The following is a 23,009-nucleotide window of genomic DNA, read 5'->3' on the forward strand; positions in this document are numbered from 1 at the left end:
CAACCAAGTTTTGTTGATTACAGAACCCTAAAACGGAATCCTAACGAGCAGATTCTTTGTATATTGGTAGGTTAATAGTTATACTACCACTTTCGAGATTTTTCGCAGATCAAAATGTTGTTTTTCTTATCAAAATGAAGCTACTCACAAAAAATTAGCATGATAGTAATAAAAAAAAAATTGTTCTAGGGCTCCCGTACTATAGCTAGTTGAAGTCCCAAAATGTATGCTATTTTCGGGATTAAGAGGGATATTTTATCCTTTTCCATATCACCATATATCAAGGATCACCATATTATATCAAGTTTTATCTAAATCAGTTCAGCCCTTAAAGCGTTAAAACAGAGAGACGCACAGATAGACTCACTTTTGCATTTATAATCTTAAATAAGGAAGTAAGGATAAGGATAGTGGATGTGATCATATTGTGCCGTCTCTCGGCACGTATAGATCGGTTTAGCCCGACCGCAAATTTCCGAATTCTGATCAGAAACAGTTGAATTTCGCCGGACCGCCACCCCGCACACTATCCGAAATATCCTTCCGGCGAGTTCGAGCTCACTCGGCTCAGTACAAAATGTAAGAGACAGCGCAAACGTTCAACTGTTTCTGATCAGAAATTTCGGACAATGTGCGGCCGGGCTAAAGACTGCCTTCACATTAGGTCGCGCGGCTGCCGCACTACTCGCGACTTAATGTGAAGGCAGCCTAACTGCAGAAAATGATTGTAATTTGTAACGTCTTGTGTTGCAACTTGCAGATTCAAAGGGCGAATCGCGTTCCATCAGGCGATCATTTTGCTCATTTCCGGCCTTTCCTTTTTAACGACACCATAACAATGCGTGTAATTGCAAAGCAGCGAACATCGTTTATCAACTTTCGTATGACGAACTTTGGTCACGCGATTGCTAGAACTTGTATTCAATTTTTTGATTTACTTACCTACGTCCTACGACCTACACCATCATATTTTAAATTATTTTACCTTTTTCACGATATGCGATTATTATATTGGCTTTTACGTTTAATATATACTGCAGAAGAACAGCGTATTGGTCCATTGGGACTTTCTAATATTAACAGAAGTCAATTTGCAAAAAATATGTATGTAGTTAGATAAACTCAGCCATACGGACATTTAAAAAAATGTCCCAGGCACTAGTATTTGAAGAGTGGTTACTTCGCTCTGAAAATACTGTATTAATCATCCACAACGAATGCAAAGGCCTTCTTTTAGATAGACTATAAACTTCAAGTCAAATGGTTAAATATTTAATTTTAATAGTTTTATCTAGTTTCTCGTTGATTTATGACATAATTTGCCTCTATTTCTGAGTCATTATAATCTAAATTACATGACGACTATGAAAATAAAAATAATCACATCCCTAAAACAAGTTTTTATATTGATAAGTACATTTGTTGAAAAAATAATAGTAAATTATTACAACTCGAGACTGACGGCGACCATTGCATTGTTTGGTGCGACGGGATAGCGATGCACGTTGCCATGGTGCCATACTTATTTAGTCATTTCAATAAAGTAGCATGGGCGAAATACTTTATACAAAACAACGTTTGCCGGGACAGCTAGTATTATAATATTATAAATTATAATATTTAAAATTTATGTGCAGTACAAAAGATAGTGCTAGCGACATCTGTTGTCAGATCCTCGCAAATAATACGTAGAGCTGCGTAGTCTACTCTACAACTCTACGTTCCTAGCTACGATGCCGAATACTTCCGTAGTTCTGTTATAGATGTCGCTTTAAAAATATTACAGTTTTTCGTTGCAGATCATAGCATTATTTTTACATTTTAACTTTACTTGTAGACCTAAAGAGTAAAGACACCTGTGGAGAACACTAGTTTAGGACTTTAGTCACTTTGAAGTTTGAAGTGATTTGATTTTCCTGAGAATGGAAAAACTTAGCAATTAAACTTTCTTATCTTCGTTAACTCATTACTATCCGATTATTTATATCAGACTATTAAACTGAATTATACATTTTAATGAATAATAAATACTTTAATGGAATCTTAAGAACTTGCAGAGTCAGTTAGAAAAGTTTGTGTTTTCAATCTCTTAGTCGGCAAAATCTATTCAGCTGTCCAAGTCAGCAAAAGCTTGAGTAATCTGATAAAGTATTAGTGAATTAAATAAATATTATACTGCAATGGTAAAATCCTCTTAGGGTTGTCAATTTCAGGAGCTGTCAGAAACAATTAAATTAGGTCAGGTTGGGTTGGGGTCAAGGCTGAACCCTGCGCGACCCTAGTACTCGCTACGAATCGCTTGATCTATAAATAAAAGCTTTTTCCGATTAACCGATGTAAAACATATTAATATTGTTACAAAGTAAAAACGTAGTAGAAGTATCTTAAATGTAATATAATGTGATACGTATGTATTATGACTTGATGAGATATTTTAAATTAATTTTACTGTATCAAGCCTACGCTATTAAAACCTAAATTGGTTTCGACTTTCGATGGTAGCCATTAAGAAGCTTCAAGACGTTATGTAACAACTAATACTGTTAAATATTTTAACAGCACGCACATAAGTCACATTTAAGTATGAGGTCAGACTTGTTTGTCGGTAGTTTGACAGGGGACATGCGCGCGCAGACGCCATTTTGAATTTTTCCCATCCCCTCAAAAGTGGAACCTAGCAGGACATAGGCAACAGCTGTAGCGCTGTACGCTGATTAATTTAGACTAGTGTTGAATTAGAGCGTTCATCCATTCAGTATAGCCTGACTAATTTGCGAACGTATATTTTTCTACGACCCGAAACGGTTTTACAGAGGAAACTGTGGCTCACGACTAGCGAACGTGCTATCGATTTTTATGCCTTCGACGAGACTGGTGGCATTGTGTGCAGCCGTGCTCGAGCGTGATATTTAGAGAGTTTACAAGAACAGCTGGCCTGTAGGAGATATGGACTGAGAATAATAAATCGATAGTCAAACGTTGGCACGGGCCCGGGACTTGTGAAGGACATAGACCCTCGGGGTTGCGTGGGATCGACTTGGCGATTTAAATATTGACTCGCTTGTACCCCGAAATCGGCTACTGAAAAGGTAAGTAATTCTTCTAGAGATATTGTTAGTTGTTACCAAAACTCTTTTGATCTTATCTTTTACGTTCGAGTTTCAAAGTCACTTTCAGTCGTATTTTGTTTCTTTTAACCACATCATCCTGGTTTTAAAATATATAGTTTAGGTATACAAATACCTAACTGCACAGAATCTGTCACAACTAACGACAAGACTAAGAATAAGTTCGTTTTAATTATATCATCTTTGTAAATGATAGCTCAATGATACGAGTACCTGTTCAATTTCTGTAGAGGACAGCTCCATTTATCCTCCTTCATAATAATAATCAAAGTAACATATTATTTGTTAAATGTACAAGTCAATTCACTATGCTGAGTAATAAATATATAAAAAGTATCAACTTAGTTGTGTTAATCATTTAACCAACAACCATTATTTTGGTTTAAAGGTTTTAGGCTTTAGAGGGTAGAAGAAATCGATAATTCTATAAATCTATATATATATATAAAACTCAAATGGTGATCTATCAACGCACAGCCCAAACCACTGGACCGATCGGGCTGAAAATTGGCATGCAGGTAGATGATATGACGTAGGCATCCGCTAAGAAAGGATTTTGATTAATTCTACCTCCAAGGGGTTAAAATAGGGGATGAAAGTTTGTATATATAATAATGCTTCTTAACGCGAGCGAAACCGTGGGCAGAAGCTCGTAATCTATATACTATAACGACGTAATAATTAATTATTGACTATTTACATTTCTAAATGATAAATCGTGTAAGACAGAAGATGATTAAAGCAGACATAGGTTGATATCACAAGTATTTATGGTTAAATAATAAATAATTATTCTCTAAAAATATTTGTTTTTATAAATAAGTTCATATTAATCAAATATTCACTACAAAGAGTGTTACAACTCGAAAACTCTCTCTGACAAAAATCGTGTAAGACAGAAGATGATTAAAGCAGACATAGGTTGAAATCACAAGTATTTTTGGTTAAATAATAAATAATTATTCTCTAAAAATATTTGTTTTTCATAAATAAGTTCATATTAATTAAATATTCACTACAAAGAGTGTTAAAACTCGAAAACTCTCTCTGTCAAAAATCGTGTAAGACAGAAGATGATTAAAGCAGATATTGGTTGAAATCACAAGTATTTATGGTTAAATAATAAATAATTATTCACTAAAAATATTTATTTTTTCATAAATAAGTTCAAATTATTCAAATACTCACTACAAAGAACATCTCGAGAAGTCTCTCTGACAAATCTTGAGGTTTTTCAAGTATTTCGCCATTGTTACTCTCGTGAGGAAAAATTTGTTTTGGGTTTACTTTTCCTTTTACGTAGATATACGTCGGCCAATTTTTTTTTTATTTGTGTATGAATTAAACCCGAGTTTTCAAAAATTTTGCATATGTACTAAGTAATTATTACATGACGCTGATTGTATTTAATGAAATCTTAATGACACGAAAACCAAAAACAAGATTTGATTTAAAAACAGAATAGAAAAAATTCTCTTTAAAATTAATTTGATAATGATTGAAGACGTGAGTGGAAGCACCAGATACCCAACATTTTATACCATAAAAACAATTACTTATTTTTTATCTGAAACGAGCTTTTGCCCGCGGCTTCGCTCGCGTTAAGAATGATTATTATATACAAACTTTCATCCTCAAAATGCTTTCTTAGCGGATGTCTACGTCATAACATCTACCTGCATGCCAAATTTCAGCCCGATCAATCCAGTGGTTTGGGCTGTGCGTTGATAGATCACTATGTCAATCAGTCAGTCAGTCACCCTTGAGTTTTATATATATAGATTTGAACAAATCTTGAAACTTACCTACTTCATCATCTGGCTATACATAAAATCCACAATTTTTAGATTTCAAATCATTTTCCCAGCTCTAATGTATCCATGTATGTAAAAATCTTAAATTTTTAACTGTTATACTTACCTGCTTCATCCACTAACGTCTTCATATTATTATTATTAAAATTGACTATCTAAGACTATTATAGAATTAGAATTCGAGGTAACGAATTATAATATTTTATATATTATAATTCGTTATCTCGAATATATATATGGATCACAATAGAAACTAACTTAATAATAATTAAGACCTAAAAGCGTGGGTTATATCAAGTCCAATAAGCTCACCGGTGAGCGAGACACAAAGAATAACAATAGATTTCCAAGAATCCACGATCGAAACATTAAGTAAGTCTTAATAGTAGCCGATCTTCTTTCATTTCGTATACAAATCATCATTCTCATTTACATTCAAAGTATGCTATTATGTACTCACATATAATATGAATGCTATTCGTTTATAAAAAAATCAGTTTTAAAAATATAATAATCGTCAATGCCACTAACATAAAATTCATTGAAAATAAACCTTCTATTTTTAAGTCAATTGTTTTTAATATCTGTCCGTCCCTTAAAATCCTTTGAACAATAAGCTTCAACAGAGACAAGAGACATGTAAAATTACATTTGTAATAACAGTACTTTAACTGTATTCAGAACATGTGGGTGGCTGCTTGCGTCACTCGGTCAAGCATTAGTAGTTGGATTAATATCGTATAAAGTAATAGAGAATGTTTCTGAAACTGTTTTGTATTGTCATTGTTTTTCTCAATTAAACATTTTATAGCTTTCACTAAAAAAATGCTAGGAAGGGAACAGACGTATTATCTGGTGGCAAGCAATATGTCCATGAACGCTATTAAGACAAACCATAAATCTTTCACGTAGTATAATATTAAAGTCAACAAGTTTTCAACATTGTTCAAGCCAAGTTCAAGCATAAAAAAATTACAATGACGACATAAAACGCTATGCGAATCAGATTTTTCTTTCTACCCAACATAATATTATTTTGTCAAGTAATGTAGACTAGCAAAGAACGAATATTTTTTTCAACCTATTAGTGCCGCATTCAGAGACGAATATTAATTACTTAACTGTAATTAAATGAAGGTTTTTAGAAGGAAATTATTCATCATCAAATGTGTCTGATTGCGGCAGGTACAGGTCTACCAGAATCTGATGGCAAAAAGTGAGAAAATAAATTGACTCTAACAATACCAGGCTAATTGGATTAAAACATTTTGATCCTTTTTTTCCTCATAGCGGATTATTATGTGTGTGTTATGATTAAGCATATTTTTTGAAAATCTAACATCAAAATTTGCCATCAGATTCTGGTAGATCTACATATAAGTAGTGTTTATCAAAAATAAAGAATATATCAATGCAACATTTTAAAACTATTACATGTCCAATACACGTGCTTAATAGGATTTTTAAGGTCCGAAAAAATACATTATTCGTTGTCATCCAAAAAGTTATAAGCGAAACAGTATTGTACCAGAAAAAACATACGACCACAGACCCCCATGGCGGTTTTGCGATAACTGTAGAATTGACAGTCGATATCGATAAATCCTTATCTAGAACCCTAATGTTTTGTTGCTACAAGGTATTCGGAAACTACATATGGTTCGAATATATAGCATCATCTTTTATCTAGTAAAATATTACCTACTAGGCAACTAGCTTGCGATAGAATTTGTCCCGCTAAAATTATAGTTTTTTCCAGGATTAAAAGTTGTCTATGTCCTTTCCTGGGACTCAAACTATCTCCATATCAAATTTCAGCAAAATCGGTTCAGTGGTTCGAGCGTGAAGAGGTAACAGACAGACAGACACATTTTCGCATTTATAATATTAGAAAGGAAGTATGGATAGTAGAATACTTAGCTACTACGACATGGACAGTTGTGTTTCTATTCTTTTTTCTCGACACTAGTTCTTGGTTCACTTTAATATTTACAAAGAAAAAGTTTTTATCCCTTACCCTTTAGTATTTTTCCGTATATTCTCTTTTCTTTCTTCTACCCACACCGATTTCGGTGACAATGGTTAGTTTTATTGAAACCAGGCCAGGTACGCAGGAGTAATTTTATAGTGCTCAAGTGTGTGCGCAGTACACAAGAGCACTCTCTATTCCTTTACTCTCATAACCCAGTGGGACGGAAGACCAACACGACTGGCGAGAGATCAGGCGCAGGACCAACTTTTTACATGCCCATCCGACGCATGGTTCATCTTACTTGTCAGACAATCAGGTAATCAGCCTGCATTGTCCTAACCAAACTTGGAAATAACATATTCCCAACGCGGGAATCGAACCCACGACCTCCGAGTCGAGAGCCACGTTCTTAACCACTAGACCGCGGAGGCCGTATCTTCTACTATATTCTACTTAGTATAGAACAGAAGCAAATCTTCATCACGATCCCAAGCCGCCACGTCTTATAACATCAACTAGATGACTCGTTTATCGCGCGGGAACCTTACATTTTTCCGGGACAAAAAGTACTTTATGTCCTTTCGCGGGACTCAAAGTACTCCGTGCCAAATTTCAGCGAAATCGGTTCAGCGGTTAAGCGTGAAAAGGTAACAGACAGATAGACAGACACACTTTCACAATTATAATATTTATATATCAGTATTCAGTATGGAAATATGGATATTTCGACTGAATTTATTTTTTAAAAGGGTCCTCAAAGAATTCACAATATCTGTGATATAAAATTCGGTTCATTAAAAGGGATTCAGGAAACGTTGGAATCTCAATTCATCGTCGGCAAACTCCGCTACAGTTTGTGGTACAAAGCTAATGGCTCTGTAACTTTTTGCTTATATTATTTTAATATTGCAGCGAAGGTAACAAAGAGATATTTTTTGTAGCCATTTAGAATTACTTTAGCTATTAAGTTATTTACTTACCGAGCTGTAGTGTCTGGTTTTTGTTCTACTTTTTCTCAATAACCCTTACGTGGTTGCGTTTCACTTAAAATATTTTGTACAATATAATAATCTATCTTCTTATAGGTATACAATGGATTTTCAAATGTTTTAGTCGCGCTAAAACTCGAAAATGGTTGACTTTAGTCTTAAAATATTCGTAGCAGTCCAGGGAAGGTTTTAAAGTGACACGAAGTTCACCGGGACAGCTAGTATAAGATAAATATACAAACACCACGATTTTAAGACACAGTGAGAGCATTCTGCGTGGATCAGGAGTCAGGACAAAAATAATAAATAATCGATGAATCTGCGGACAGTTTTAAACAACTTTAGATTACTACATAACTGTGATTGGATTGAAAACAGGGCAATAAGGGAAAAATACTTTTTTTACTTACTAATTACTAAGAGTTTTGTCAAAAAGACAACCCCTTTTTAATACATTACAAAAGCTGACAAAACGTACCGACTAAAATATTAATATTATATGAGTGCGAAGAAATGAAAGTATTTTACTGCTTTATTAAATGTCGCTGTAATATTTTGTAGCGCTTGAGGCTAGTCTTTAGAAAATAAGAAAATTTTCGCCGGCCTAGATTTTATCACCGCTTTATAGAGCCAATTTCTTTCAGCGACTCGGCAGTTTTAGGCACAAAACATTTTATGATTAAAAATAAACAGTTTATAATTTTTCACTGAAAAAAAAGATGAAAACAAAACTGCAGATGTATGTAATATTATAATGTTTTCATTTCTTTTAAGATTGAACAGTATCAGCATTATAATAGGAGGTTGATTTATAGGCAGATGGCGGACCTACACATTTTGTCAAACCCAGCCGATAAATAACTTACATTAATTTGACATAATCCGACCAAATAACGTAGATCCGTCAACTAGCTATGAATCATACTTCGTCACGTTCGAACGTCATAATATAAATTTACCATGAAAGAAATCTTTCATGGTAAATTTATATTATGACGTTTCCACTATTGAAAAAAACCCTTCGCGTTTCAAAATGTATTATATTTTTCGAGTCGGTATTGATCAATATCTTCGGTTGTCAACAAATATGACGATGCCAGAGAGGTAATTAAAGGCAATAAATTGCTCTCCCGCCTACTTCACTCTATTCATATATTATAATGATATTGTTTTCGATACACGTGTTTATGGAAAAGTGTAGAGTCACAGTGCATAATTAAGGCATGTATTATTCTTTACCCAGAAGCATAGCGGACCTTCGTGGGGCCCCATATAAAACTTGTTTGGGGATCCTCAGGAAGTAAATCAGACAACTTACGTAAGCTAGGGATCTCAGTGGCCCGGGGGCCCCGTGTAATTGATACGGCAGATACGGCGGTAGCTACGCCCCTGACATTGGCTTAAATGAACAAAATATTCGTAAAACTTGTTCTTGTATTACTCAATACGAGATCAGCTACGGTTAACTGATATTTCTTTTTTTTTAATTCCCGTACCGACCGTGACTTTAAGCTTATGAGAGCTCTATTTAATCGCAATCGAACCGTGTTTTGCAGATGAATAGCTGCCTGTTCGATAATAATATAAAAAGTATTTGATGCTTATTAGGAATATCTTATATTATCAGAAGAAAATTGAAAAGTTAGGTAAACATATTTGGGGTAAATGTTTACGTAACTTTTCAATTTTCTTCTGATAATTACATTGATATTCCTAATACACATCAAATATTTTTTAAATAAAAGAAAGATACGTCTATGCAATAATAAGATCTTCTGCTGAGTGAACTGAGAGAATACTGAATGTAATTAAATTTGAATATTCATTACGAGACACTTCACAATAACTCATAATGTCTCATAAAATTCTGTGACTTGTCGTTGCACTATTATTTTTACCTACGACGAAGTCAAAAGAAAGGGTTATGATTTTGATAAGGTGTTTATCATTTAAGCATCAATTTGCCAATTTTTACAAAAAATTAATTAATGTAGATTGTAGAGTAAATAGATTAGTATGAATGTAAAGGGCTTTTTACATTAATACTAATCAAATTTTATATTAGTACTAATCTAATTAAATAGCCTTAATTTTAGTATTAAAATAAACTAAATTAGATTAAACTAAATTAATAGCCTTAATTTTAATACTATAGATTAAACTAAATTAGTATTAAAATTAAGGCTATTAAATATATTATATGTATATTGTGTGGTTTAGCTATAGTATATTTTATCGATACTCGATACCGACTACGTAAACATTAAGTATGGTAAATTTTACAGCGCCTCTAGTGGTCACTTGCGGAACTAAAATCACCATACTAAATATTTACGTAGTCGGTATCGAGTATCGATAAATACTATAGCTTTAAACTCATGGTAGAGCTACGAGTAATCCAATGTATAATTTATATTCATTTTAATAACTACCATTAATAATCATTAATATGTTTATTATAAATTTCTTATGTTCGGGCCACACTAACGAGAAACGCCGTTAATTATCGCGTTAATTCTAAAACATGTTATAGCATTATCGCCTTTACATGCCACTAATTAAAGGCGATAATGCTATAACATGTTTTAGAATTAACGCGATAATTAACGGCGTTTCTCGTTAGTGTGGCCCGAACATTAGTGTAACTCACATACGGTTTTGCTCGATCGAGCAATCATGTAGAGTAAAAACCACGGCTCGGGCTTTCGTAGACACATTCAGCATTGCTCGATAGTTTTACTCCTGTTCGAAGGAAATTAGCTACGAATAATAAAAACTAGTGTCAAAAAAATTGTCAAGCCGGCTCGATTCGAGCCTTCAAACTGGCTCGATGCGAGCCTTCGAGCTGTGAGTTTTGCGGTCCACACGGTGGTTTTTGCTCGATTTCGAGTAAAACTATCGAGCAAAACCGTATGTGAGTACTTAAGAGGATTCCACACCGCCATTTTTTCCATACAAACGTGGTCCCCTGTTTCCTCCCTGGATAATGCTAGTAGAGTTATAATTTTTTTCCTGAATATCTACGGCCACTAATACAATGTCCCTATGTTTTCTTTTTTTTCATAATTTAATTATTAAATAAGATATGAACGTTCAAAAACCTAAAAAAATGGCCAGATTTTCCGCTGTGTTCAAACGTCCAGAAAACAGATTTGGCTAGATTATACAAAAAAAAAGCAAAACATAGGAACACAGCTCAAGCCTTTTTTTAATCTTTAATGAAAAAAGTACTTAAATCGGTGTTAAGTTTTGGAGAAGGAATCAGGGGACAACGAATCGTTGATTTTCTGGATTTTCTGCAGTTGTCTCTATCGCGTTCTGCGGTATAGGCTTGAGGTAAGGGAGACAGCTATAGATATTACACGTACTTTTTTTTCATTTCTCTAGCCCCTGGTGTATCCTCTTAATCAGACTAGAACCGAAGTAATATAAAATACTTTTTTAAAGATACTTTTTTTTAATGAAATAAGGGGGCAAACGAGCAAACGGGTCGCCTGATGGAAAGCAACTACCATCGCCCATGGACACACTCTCACAACATCAGAATAGCTGCAGGTGCATTGCCGGCCTTTTAAGAGGGAAGACGCTCTTTTCTTGAAGGTTTACAGGTCGTAAAGGTCCGGAAATACTGCCGGTGACAGTTTGTTCCAGAGATTTACAGTGCGCGGCAGAAAGTTACGCGAGAAACGCACGGTGGAAGACTGCCACTCATCAAGGTGATGAGAGTGGTATATTTTTCGCATGGGACGATGGTGAAAAAAGTTGCAGGTGGTATGATTGCGAACAATTCCTTAGAGCACTCCCCGTGATACAACCGATAGAGGATGCAGAGTGAAGCTACATCTCGGCGTAATTTCAAGGGATCCAAGCTGTTTGAAACACTATGGCATTCAACAATTCGAGCAGTCCTTCGTTGGATACGATCCAGAGGGAGCAGTTGGTATTTTGGCGCCCCTGCCCAGAGATGAGAACAATATTCCATATTATGTGGCCGAACCTGCGCCTTGTAGAGTTGTAGGCACTGGTACGGACTGAAGAATTGTCTCGCCCTGTTCAGAACACCAAGCTTCTTCGAGGCTAACTTGGCCTTAGCTCTAGATGGTATCGAAACTGGACTTCGCTTGATATGTTAACGCCAAGTATTTGAATGCTAGGGGAGATGGTTAAAGATGTGCCCTCAAAACAAGGATATACGACCATTACTTAAGACTCATTGGATTTCCCATAACCCATATAATAATGTAACTATCAATTGTTTTAATCGAATATCCTTCCTTATCAAAATTCGCGTCGATATTTCACAATGTTCACACAGGATAACTGAAGCCAATTACATAAGCGTTTTAATCGTAAAACATTAAGCTCCCTTTTACAATAAACAGTAAAAATAGATAAGGCATTTTACCCTCACAGAACTAAGTTCGTAGCACCAGCTCTACAATTTCATGTCTTATTACGATCAATTAAAGTCAATATTGGCTTGCCTATTTACACATATTGAGTATACGACTAGAACTGTTTTACTCATTTGTTAGGATATAAGCAAACTGTATAGGTTGTGTAAAATAAGTTTTTTGCTTGTGATAATGGAAACAGAAGAAAATAAGGAGAAAAAGAATATTTATTGTCCGGTAAAAGTCATAAAGTATTTTACTAATTAACTGTTAACTGTTATGTAATAGTCATAGAAGCCCATTTCTATAGTAAACAATGATTTGCATAAAAGTGTTTTAAAGTCTTACGATTTATTTTTATTACAAAGGTTTTTGTTAGAAATGTTTTGTATTTTTTTTTTTCAAATGGTATTATGAAGATAGTGTACTTATATGTAGAACTTTTGTTAAATTACTTTTAGAAGTCACATTTATGCGGACGACTTATATTCTAACATGTAATGAATTTATGAAGTTTCTAAGTTACAACATAATAGAACGTAATTCTTAAAAAGAGTCCATAGTACATAAGGTCTTAGGCATTCAATAATCCTATGAGCTAATAATAATAGAGCGACTGCCAACGAGTGAGCATTTTGCCCTACTACCGACTACGTATTTTAAAAGATGATAACTTTAATCTTTATTTACAGATGGGTGGCGGTGGCGATCCGAAATGGCAGAAAGAGACGGCAGACCAGAACTTCGACTACATGTTCAAGCTGCTCATCATTGGCAACAGCTCCGTGGGAAAAACTAGGTGTGTTCAATAATCACGAATATCGATTTTTATAGTCACACAGCACACTATTAAGAGTTCGGGTGCCATCGCAATTCTCATACAAACGTAATACCAAGATCATTTCCCATACGAGAATATTTGCCATATTTGAGTTATTATTCAGCTTAAGATAGTAATTACAAAGATTCACTACAAAATATTTACGTACAAAAAAATATGAATTCGATTACAATTTAGTATGTAAATATTGTAATCGTTCATATTTTTTGGTATGTAAATATTTTGCAGTGAATCTTTGTACAGGAACCAAGGTAATAACTATTAAGCTGAATAATAACTCAAATATGGTAAATATTCTCGTATGGGTAATTATCTTGGTATTACGTTTGTATGAGAACTGCGATGGCACCCGGACTCTTAATTGTAGAGGTTAGGTAACATTGAAATGAGCGATAAGAAATAAAAATATTTGCTATTCAAAATATTGACTACATTTTTGATAAAAGATGTTTATGAATAGAGCATAATGATTTTTAAAGGATGGCAAGTGACAGAGAATTTGATAGCGATTCTGATTATTCGGTCGGGTTGAGACAATTTCAGCCCATCTTGATAACGTTGGCTTAACAAATCCCGACCAAATATTATCATTGATCCACCATCTGCCTATAATAATAAAATTAATCTATTTTAAAATAAGACTAATAATTATGCCTTTGCTGGTGTTTATGAACAAAACTGCTCCTATCGGGGAATCCGTTTTGCTTGTTTGGTTCTGTATATTATCTATCCTAACAGTAGTAACAAGCTATTACTAATACTATCGATGTAATTTCCAGTTTCCTGTTCCGTTACGCCGACGACTCCTTCACCTCGGCGTTCGTGTCCACCGTTGGCATCGACTTCAAGGTGAAGACAGTCTTCCGCCATGACAAACGGGTGAAACTACAGATATGGGTGAGTACCAAGTCAATATTAGAAATAGCTCAGTTTCTGACATTTTTGACAGGGTTTTATCTATTCACTAGCGCTTTAAATTGGCTGACGTCAAACAGTTGACCAATAACTAAAGTTGAAAATTGAAATAATACACTTCTACCAAAAACTTTACAAACAGGAACATAATAGTATTAAGTCTAATAATAACCAATTTAATATTTTCATGTAAACAGATTTCTATCAACTTCACTTACCTCTTTCGTTTTGAGAATTGTTATTCAAATCTATTATTTGGTGGATTAGGGATCCCGATTACTTTGGCTCACAGTTTAAAAATATAACACTATTTTGTCATTGCCTAGAAACTTTCCCAACGTGTCCTGTTACAACGTCTTTATTGTAACTGTTATTTTAATAAATAATGCATTTTATGGGATTGTTAAAATATTATTATCACTAACCGATTCAGTTTTAATGTACAATATTGTAGTAAACTCGTTAAAGCATGCTAGAATAAGAGCTATGCAAGCAAAAGTTCCTTAAATAACTTTACATAGTTGCTGTTTGTTACTACACAACTAATAAATATGGTTTAATAGCAATGAAGATTTGAACTAGGCCGTAGATAATTAGGTCGCTATTAGTAGAGCTTCGATTTCCGTTTTAAGCTCCCCAACTAATATCCGAGTGTTACAAATCGGAATCACAGAGTCAATTCTATCGGAAGTTCAGAATTATTTCATACAGTTTCTACAGTGGAGCGTCCGTGGCCTAATGGGTAGACCTTCGGTTCGCACTCCTAGAGGGTGCAGGTTCGAACCCGGGTGGAGGCGTGTACTAATGATATATTTTGTGATCTCAAGTACATAATGCACTTGCACTTGCAGCTCTTCTGATGCTGCGAGTGTCCATGGGCGACGGAAGTTGCTTTCCATCAGGTGACCCGTTTGCTCGTTTGCCCCCTTATTTCATAAAAAAAAATACGGACGCTCGTACGGTGAAGGAAAACATCGTGAGGAAACCCGCACATAGTTGATCCCAGACGTATTGACTAGTTCTTTCCTCTGGACTAGGCCGACTATGATGCGAGAATGCCGTATGGGCTTGGGCAACCATACGGACATTTAAAAATCTTGTCCCAGGCACTACAGTATAAATTGAGGAGTGGTTACTTCGCTATGAAAAATACTGTATAAATCATCTACAATGGATGTAAAGGCCTAGTTTTTTTTCTACAGTAAAGCTAATTAAGCTACCATGCACAAGAGTTTGAGAAAAGTTGTTTGAACTTCGAAAAAGTTCAGAAAAATTCGAGTAGTCTGGGTAAAGAGGTCTGCAATGCATGTTATAGTTATAGAAGCTTACCTATCAATCAACTTTTTTAACATAGACAAGAAAAATACAGTGCAGATCTTTTTGATAAAGATGATGAATTAAAAATCATTATTTATAATCATTATTTTAGAAACATTAAGCAATAATCCTATCGCAAGTGGGGCTTCTTCTTAGTTTCATAATAATAATGCCAGGTGTAACAATACTAAGCTATAATACTCTAGGGCCGCTATCCCCAACCCGCGGCCCGCTGGCCGCATGCGGCCCGCCGGGACTTAATTTGTGGCCCGCGTGATGTTAAAAAAATATTTTTAAATTCACGCCCACCAGCAAAATAACGTAAAATAAAATATACGTGATAGTCGTTATATTTTTTCCACTTTTAAATCGTTAATTTTGAAGAATGGGTTAAAAAATATTAACCCTAAAAAATTTTTGTTGCGGCCCGCGACACCAAGACCAAAACATATTTGTGGCCCGCATGAAAAAAAGGTTGGGCACCACTGCTTTAGGGGGTTTATATTATTAAGTTCCTTATATAGAGTTCAACAAAGTAGTAGCGCTGAAAGAGCAATTTTTTTTTCGATTTGTACTTTGTACCCCGCGTCATGAATTTTTTCATACAAAGGTGAAATAAAAAATCGGCCAAGTGCGAGTCGAACTCGTGCACGAAGGGTTCCGTACTGTTATAGAAAAACTATAGGCCAAAAGTTGTGTTTTGTATGGGAGCCCCCCTTAAATGTTAATTTTATTTTGTTTTTAGTATTTTTTTGTTATAGTGGCAACAGATATACACAATCTGTGAAAATTTCAGAACTCTAGCTGTAACGGTTCTTGAGATACAGCGTGGAGACAGACAGACGGACAGACATCGAAGTCTTAGTAATAGGGTCCCGTTTTTACCCTTTGGGTACGGAACCCTAAAAAAATAATCTTTCAGCGCTGACATTTTCACAGCTATTTATAGAGAACCCATACAGTGCCATACACACCATAAAGTATTATCACTTAGATTTGTTACACCCTGTATATTGCCCAGTTTTAACCCTGCTATAATATTAATTCCAGGATACAGCAGGGCAGGAGCGGTACCGCACCATCACCACGGCGTACTACCGGGGAGCGATGGGTTTTATACTCATGTACGATATAACGAATGAAGAGAGCTTCAACAGCGTCCAGGATTGGTGAGTGAACATTTTTATGACATTGAAAAGTAATTATTTTAGCCAACATGCCTCCCTCTTTACATGAACGACAAAATTCATGGTAAAACTTTTGACTATACCTATATCTGGAGGCACGGTCGTGCCCCCGCCAAGACGGGCTAAGCGAATCGCAAGGGCACTATACCTACCTTTTCTTGAAGTGTTTCATCGTTTTTTTAACCCTCATAGAATTGGTTTCCGATGTGCCAAATAGTTCATATTCTCAGGATATGATGTTAATAATAGACTTATTAAGCATACAAAGTCTCAATGAAATAGCTCTAATACTTTAGATTTTATTGATATCTAAAATACACCGATTTCGTCACTGACGTACTGACTCACTGACACACTGATGATCATCAAAATGTTTGGCTACTTCCTGAAGTACTAGAAAGCTGAAATTTGGTATGTTAAAAAAATCATAAACTTATAACTTTCATCCCCCTCCCCTAAAATGGGAGGGGTAGAAGTTTATATGAGACTTTCATCAATTATATGAATTAGGACATGAAAGTTAACACGGGACTGTGGACAGTAAATAAAAAACCTAAGTACTTACAAGAACCAAGTTACAAAAAGAACTGAAATCCCACCAAAAACATTTCATGTAAAATGTTGCCAAGACGACCACATAAGGTTTGCCCTGTGAAAATGATCTCAGATCTCATGTAGAGCCAAGCTTTTGAATCTACACGGCCTTAGTCTACGAACCTTTTTCATACCTTTAAGAGAAATAAAGACGCAACTACTAAACCCAGCCAACGGAAATCAGGTGGACTAAATCCTAAATTTTAGTAATTTTATCATTCAACTCTATGCTTGTTAAAATTTTATCATACGGAGCTCTGAATTTCAAGTAGGTACCATCGAATAAATTGATTCATCGGCAGATGGCGGACCAACGACATATTTTGTTCACGTTATGTCAATTTAATGTCAGTCGTTACCTGTCTGCTGGGTTTTACACAACGCGACCAAGTTAATAACGGCCATTCCCAATATTTGATCTATCTCTGGTTTTGCCCTACTAGAGATAGGAATAGCTCACAATTGACATAAAATATATGTCTCTAATGTCTAATGTGAGCTATTCCTATCTCTAGTAGGGCAAAACCAGAGATAGATCAAATATTGGGAACGGCCGTTAGAGCGCTTACAAACGAACGGCACGTGTCGGCGGCACGTGTCAGCGGCAGTCGACGGCAGACGACGGCACGTGTCGGCGGCAGTCGGCGGCAGTCGGCGGCAGTCGGCGGCAGTCGGCGGCAGTCGGCGGCACGTGTCGGCGGCTGTCGGCGGCAGTCGACGGCAGCCGTCGACAGTTTATCACACTTGCAGTTGTGACATATCGCGTAAAGGTAAGCGTCCACAGGTCGGTATCGTTCGATACCAACCTGTGGACGCGGTTGAACCTTTAGGCGGTACGTCACAACTGGGGGCCTACCACCACCTCTACTAAGCCACATTGTTTGACAGATAAGCAATATTACCTTTACGTCAAGCTAGCGATCTTAAAAAAGTTGATATTTCACAGCGGATTTAACAATGTTTTGCATTTTTGACGACCTCTGTGGCTCAGTGGTGAGCGCGTTGGTAGCTGAAGCCGGGGGTCGTGGGTTCGAATCCCGCCGACGGAACAAAAAGTTTTCAGTGTTCCCGGGTCTGGATGTGTATTAAATATGTGTATGATATAATAAAAATCTTAAATATGTGTATAGTATAAAAGTATTAAATATATTTCCGTTGTCTAGTACCTGTAACACAAGTCCTTTAGGTACTTAGCACGGGGCCAGACTGACGTGGTGTGAAGCGTCCATAGATATTATTATTATTATATTATTATTTTTTACTTTTTTTTTGTAAAATTATACTTAAAAAGTGAGTACGGTAATGTTATTGTAATCTTACAACAAAGTGTTCGGGAAACATGATAGTTTAAGGAAAGGTCGTGGTAGGCCCCCTGCAAGCGTCATAAACTGTCAACGGCTGCCGTCAGCTGCCGTCGACTGCCGCGGACAAGTGCTGTTCGTCTGTAAAAAGCCTTAGATCCATCATCTGAGTATGAATCAAGTTCTTCGATGGTACATTAAGGGGCAACTAACCCAAAAAAGTCCCGAATCGTTTTGTTTTATAAACTTAGATACGTCTACATTATATTATATTTCCAAGAATTTGATCTGAGCGAAAACACGATATCTTAAAATTTTCTCGATAGAAAAAAAACACAAAGATGCATCTAATTTTCACGAATTTTTCATAAATTGCCGTAACCGTGCATTGTATAAAATTCTATCATTAAGATTTGAGACACTGACTTGGCGAATTTTTAAAATGTTGTATATTTATCGAGTTATTAGGAAAAACTAAATTGGCGATGATTCGCGGCTGGCAATAAAAGACGGGCGTGAGTGTGAAGAGAGAAGAACGATGTTTGATTTTTTGGGTTAGTCGCCCTCGTAAAATAATGTTCGAATTATAATATAATTTTATTCATTCATCCTAGGGTGACACAAATCAAGACGTACTCGTGGGACAACGCGCAGGTGATACTGGTGGGCAACAAGTGTGACATGGAGGAGGAGCGCGTGGTCAGCCAGGAGCGCGGGAAGCAGCTCGCTGACCAACTCGGAGTAGAGTTCTACGAGACCAGCGCCAAGGAGAACATTAACGTTAAGGTAAACCCACCTTACTTGCAATAATAAACGGCAGTGGTTGTAAAGAAGAACGCACTAGCAGTCGGATGCGCAGCAAGCAGCTGGCTGTTCAACAGGGAGTGGAGTGTTGCGAGACCAGCACCAAGGAAACATTCATGTAAAGTTAGATTTCACCATAGCATATGATCTAAAACAGGAAGCTAACCAGCTTCCTGATCAACTGGAAGTAGATTTCTACCAATAAGCCAGCATCTCGCAGTTAAATTTTGGAGCTTGTTCTGCAAGACAGTCGTTATAGAACAGTAATTGTTGTCAGTGGATTTATAAATCATACCTACTACACTTAGATAACAATCTAGGTAGTATAAAAGTTAAAGAAATCATTAGAATTTCTAAGGCGCTCGTGCTGGTGGCAGCGTTATCAGCTGGAGGCATTGAAATCATTTTTTTACAGTTTTTTTATTTTTATTTATTTAAAACATTTATTGCACACAAGACAGTATTTACATAGAAATTGACACAGAAAAACGACACAAAAAAAAAAGTTTTGTACTTGCTTTTAACAAAAATATGCCTACTGTACAGTAAGCTACTTTTATCTCATATTTAAATGGGCATTAATTAAATTATCCTGTATATTTTTGTATTTAATGTGTACCGTGCATGTTCCAGACTGTGTTCGAACGGTTGGTGGACATAATCTGCGACAAGATGTCGGAGAGCCTGGACTCGGAGCCGGCCATGTTGGCTGGCGGCGCACGCGGCCAGAAGCTCACCGAGCAACCGCAGGGCAACTCCAACCCCAACTGCAACTGTTAATGTACCAACCACATGGACTTCGCAATTATTTTCAGCAGAGCCTCTAGCACACACGTTTTCTGTATCGATTCTTTACAGAATCGCCGCTCAACATTTATGAAATTAACATGATTTGACGCATATTATCGAAAGCTTAAGTCAATTCAATACATTTTTGATCGGCGATTCTATAAAGAATCGATAAAGAAAACGTGTTAGCTAAGCCCCCAGAGCGATTCACGATTTCCGTTCGACTCGGATTCGGACCCTTCGTGCGGTCGTTGGTCAATATTTATGAATGCTAATCGTATCTCGCGCGATGAACTTTCCGTATCTGAGTCAGATTGCAGTGAGTGCCCTGGGTTCTGCATTTTCGGGCACATTTTGATTTTCTAAGTCATTTTAACCCTCCGAGGAGGTTGGGATTTTATGTTTTTGTAAATTAAATTTTATTGTTACTCTGTAACGATGGATAGTATTACTTTAGGTGTTAGGTAGCGTCTATGTATCGCAAGCTGGAGTAGGGATCTGATACTTCTCTAGGTATAAATGTTACTATGTTCTATATTTTTATGTATCTAGTGAAACAACGAGCTGAAAATTTTAACGTTCATTTGCGCACTACCGAATACTACAAACGTCTGTACCTGGACCAAGGGAGAATACGGTTTCTTTAACTACACAGTTAAAAGCGCAAAGTATTTTTAGATATCATTTAAAATACGATTAGTTCCTGACGATTTTGTACACCTCTCCTCTCACACTGCGTGGTTATGAATGTCGCTTTATAGTTTAAGAGCTCGTACTTCGAAAGTGAATGTGCTTATTAGCTCTTATTCTATTGATCATTATTTGCTGCCTACTCAAAATTGTAATCAATGTTGAAATTGTTATGCTTGCATAAAGTATTATGTGTAACGGATGCACGAGTAAGCTTCCTAATCGTATTGGCCTCAATTGAAATTTGATGTCTATAGTACTCTATAGTGGAATATAAAGTTGTAAATACGTTCCCAGTGTATAAATATTTGAACTGTATAGAATTATGTCTACTATAAAGTCAGTTTGTATTCTTGTTACCTATGCAATGTAATTAATGTAACTAAAATTTTACTTCACCACGATGCGGGATTATGACATCTAAAATTGTTCGTGTTTTAATTAAAGTGCTCTATCTCACTGACAGATTATTTAAGAGGAATGAAGAGGCCGAGTCAGGATTTTTATCAAGAATAATACCATTACTTAAGCTATAGAATCTAAATTTATTTGCAAATTATTATCGAAAATTTAAAACCAATGATGGAATAATACGATAACTTTACAAGAAAAATGTTTCACCTCTCAGGCCCTAGAATGACAGTATTGAGTATAGAAAGGCAATTTTTCAGTGAGAGAGCATTTTAACAATTTGTTAACGCTTCTTGCGTTCGATATGTTTCTATCATGTTATAAAAGTATCTTTAGAATTATGTGTAGTTGACTTAGACAATACAATTTATATCAAATTCTGTTGATACTTGAGCACATATTTTTAGTCTAATTAAGCATTATTTCTTATAAATAATAAACATTACAATAAATTATAAAATATATACGTAATATGTTCAAAAGAGAGAATATGAGTATTCTATCTTTTATAAAAACTTTGGCTTGAATTTTATTTATTATGTATCAAAAAGAACAATATAATTATGACTTGTTATCCTCACCTGTGAAAAAAACAAATGCAAGTTTAATTAATTAAATCAGTCTTTTCATTAATTAACTTAAGTTTTGAAGTCAATTTAAATATGAAGCTTCTTTTTACGAAGAAAGCTTGATTATAAAACTTCGTATATTCAGTCCAAAGGAATGTTAGTATGTATTGTAGAAGTGTGTCGATTTAGCAGGGCTGAGAAGCATATCGTAGGACGGGCTTAAGGTAGTGAATTCTCTTCTGATTCATATAATTTCAATTTAAAGAAAAATATGTACGTGTTAAATTTTGGCAAATAGTAAAATAGTAAAATATAACTGACATGTTGCGGAGTTTTTTTTTTCAAAAAATTATGCTCAGATTATAAGACAAAGCATTGTAGATTAAAATGCAAATAAAAAAAAATTGAGGTTTTGGAGCCTAAGTAAAGTCTCTAAGCGATTGGCTTGCAAAACTTCTGCGACTCTTTGCATTTATTATTCTACTTTTGCGAATACATTCAGTAAAGCTGGCCATACATGTTGTCCTTTAGAAAAAAGCTGCTCTACGCAGTCCGAATGAAAAACTTTTCAATATTAAATGAACGCTATTTTAAATTCTAGTATTGATTTTATGCCCGTATTACCGGAAAATCTGCACAGTGGAGTGCCGGACTTGGCACTTAATTGTGCTGTAAAACTGTTACTTGAGAGACTCACTTGACTAACTTACAAACGCTCTATAACTGAAAATAAAAGTTAACATCTTAAAATAAAGATATTTAGTAGAAGTATGAGAGCGGTTTGTTTGTACGGGCCTCACACACACTTTTGTTCGTAGTTGACTCGTGTATGGCCAGCTTTAATAATAAATTATTATTTTTTATATTACAGCAAAAAATATTATTACTTTTTCGGTTTATAACATGTAATATTATTTATTGTTATCGTTCACATTACATTAAATACGATTTAGATGTATTAATGAATGTATGTTAATTATATTTGTTGTGCGTTAATAAATTATTCGAAATATATAACCGTGTAAAGTTTTACGGACATAATATACATATATATGTAGTTTGTTTTATTATATAATCACCTTTCCTAGCCGTTTCAGAAGTAAGTTTAGTTTATGTATTTCCTAACTACCTCTTCATATATCCGTTTAAGAAGTAGTCCACTTTTTAGGCTTTCTGAACACTCATCTCGTATTACTAATTAAATTTAATTACTTCATTAAATACTATCACTATTTACCTAATTTAAAGTACCCAATCCAAACATTATACGTACTCACTACAATTTATACAGGAT

General features: G+C 35.3%; 1 protein-coding gene across 2 annotated transcripts; it reads left to right on the top strand.

Moving 5' to 3' along the window:
* The first annotated feature begins 2,635 nt into the window (after positions 1-2,635).
* LOC121731061 (ras-related protein Rab-3) lies at positions 2,636-22,768 on the top strand. Of its 2 annotated transcripts, none has more exons than XM_042120381.1 (6): positions 2,636-3,089; positions 12,990-13,096; positions 13,918-14,035; positions 16,421-16,539; positions 19,067-19,238; positions 19,890-22,768. In XM_042120381.1, exons 2-6 carry the CDS (start codon positions 12,990-12,992, stop codon positions 20,034-20,036), a joined length of 663 nt encoding a protein of 220 aa, XP_041976315.1. In that variant the 5' UTR covers positions 2,636-3,089; the 3' UTR covers positions 20,037-22,768. The 2 variants fall into 2 exon arrangements, with proteins under 2 accessions (XP_041976315.1, XP_041976314.1); XM_042120380.1 differs by lacking the exon at positions 2,636-3,089 and adding an exon at positions 12,459-12,534.
* Positions 22,769-23,009: the final 241 nt, after the last annotated feature.

This window comes from Aricia agestis, chromosome 10 (assembly GCF_905147365.1).
Source record: "Aricia agestis chromosome 10, ilAriAges1.1, whole genome shotgun sequence".
Taxonomy (NCBI): domain Eukaryota; kingdom Metazoa; phylum Arthropoda; class Insecta; order Lepidoptera; family Lycaenidae; genus Aricia; species Aricia agestis.

What these genes read in the sequence shown, in the direction of transcription:
- LOC121731061 (XM_042120380.1), top strand. Translation starts at nt 12,490, where the DNA reads ATGGAAACAGAAGAAAATAAGGAGAAAAAGAATATTTATTGTCCG. An exon ending in AAAAGAATATTTATTGTCCG is followed by an intron (nt 12,535 to 12,989) that starts GTAAAAGTCATA and finishes CTTTATTTACAG; the next exon opens with ATGGGTGGCGGTGGCGATCC. An exon ending in AGCTCCGTGGGAAAAACTAG is followed by an intron (nt 13,097 to 13,917) that starts GTGTGTTCAATA and finishes TGTAATTTCCAG; the next exon opens with TTTCCTGTTCCGTTACGCCG.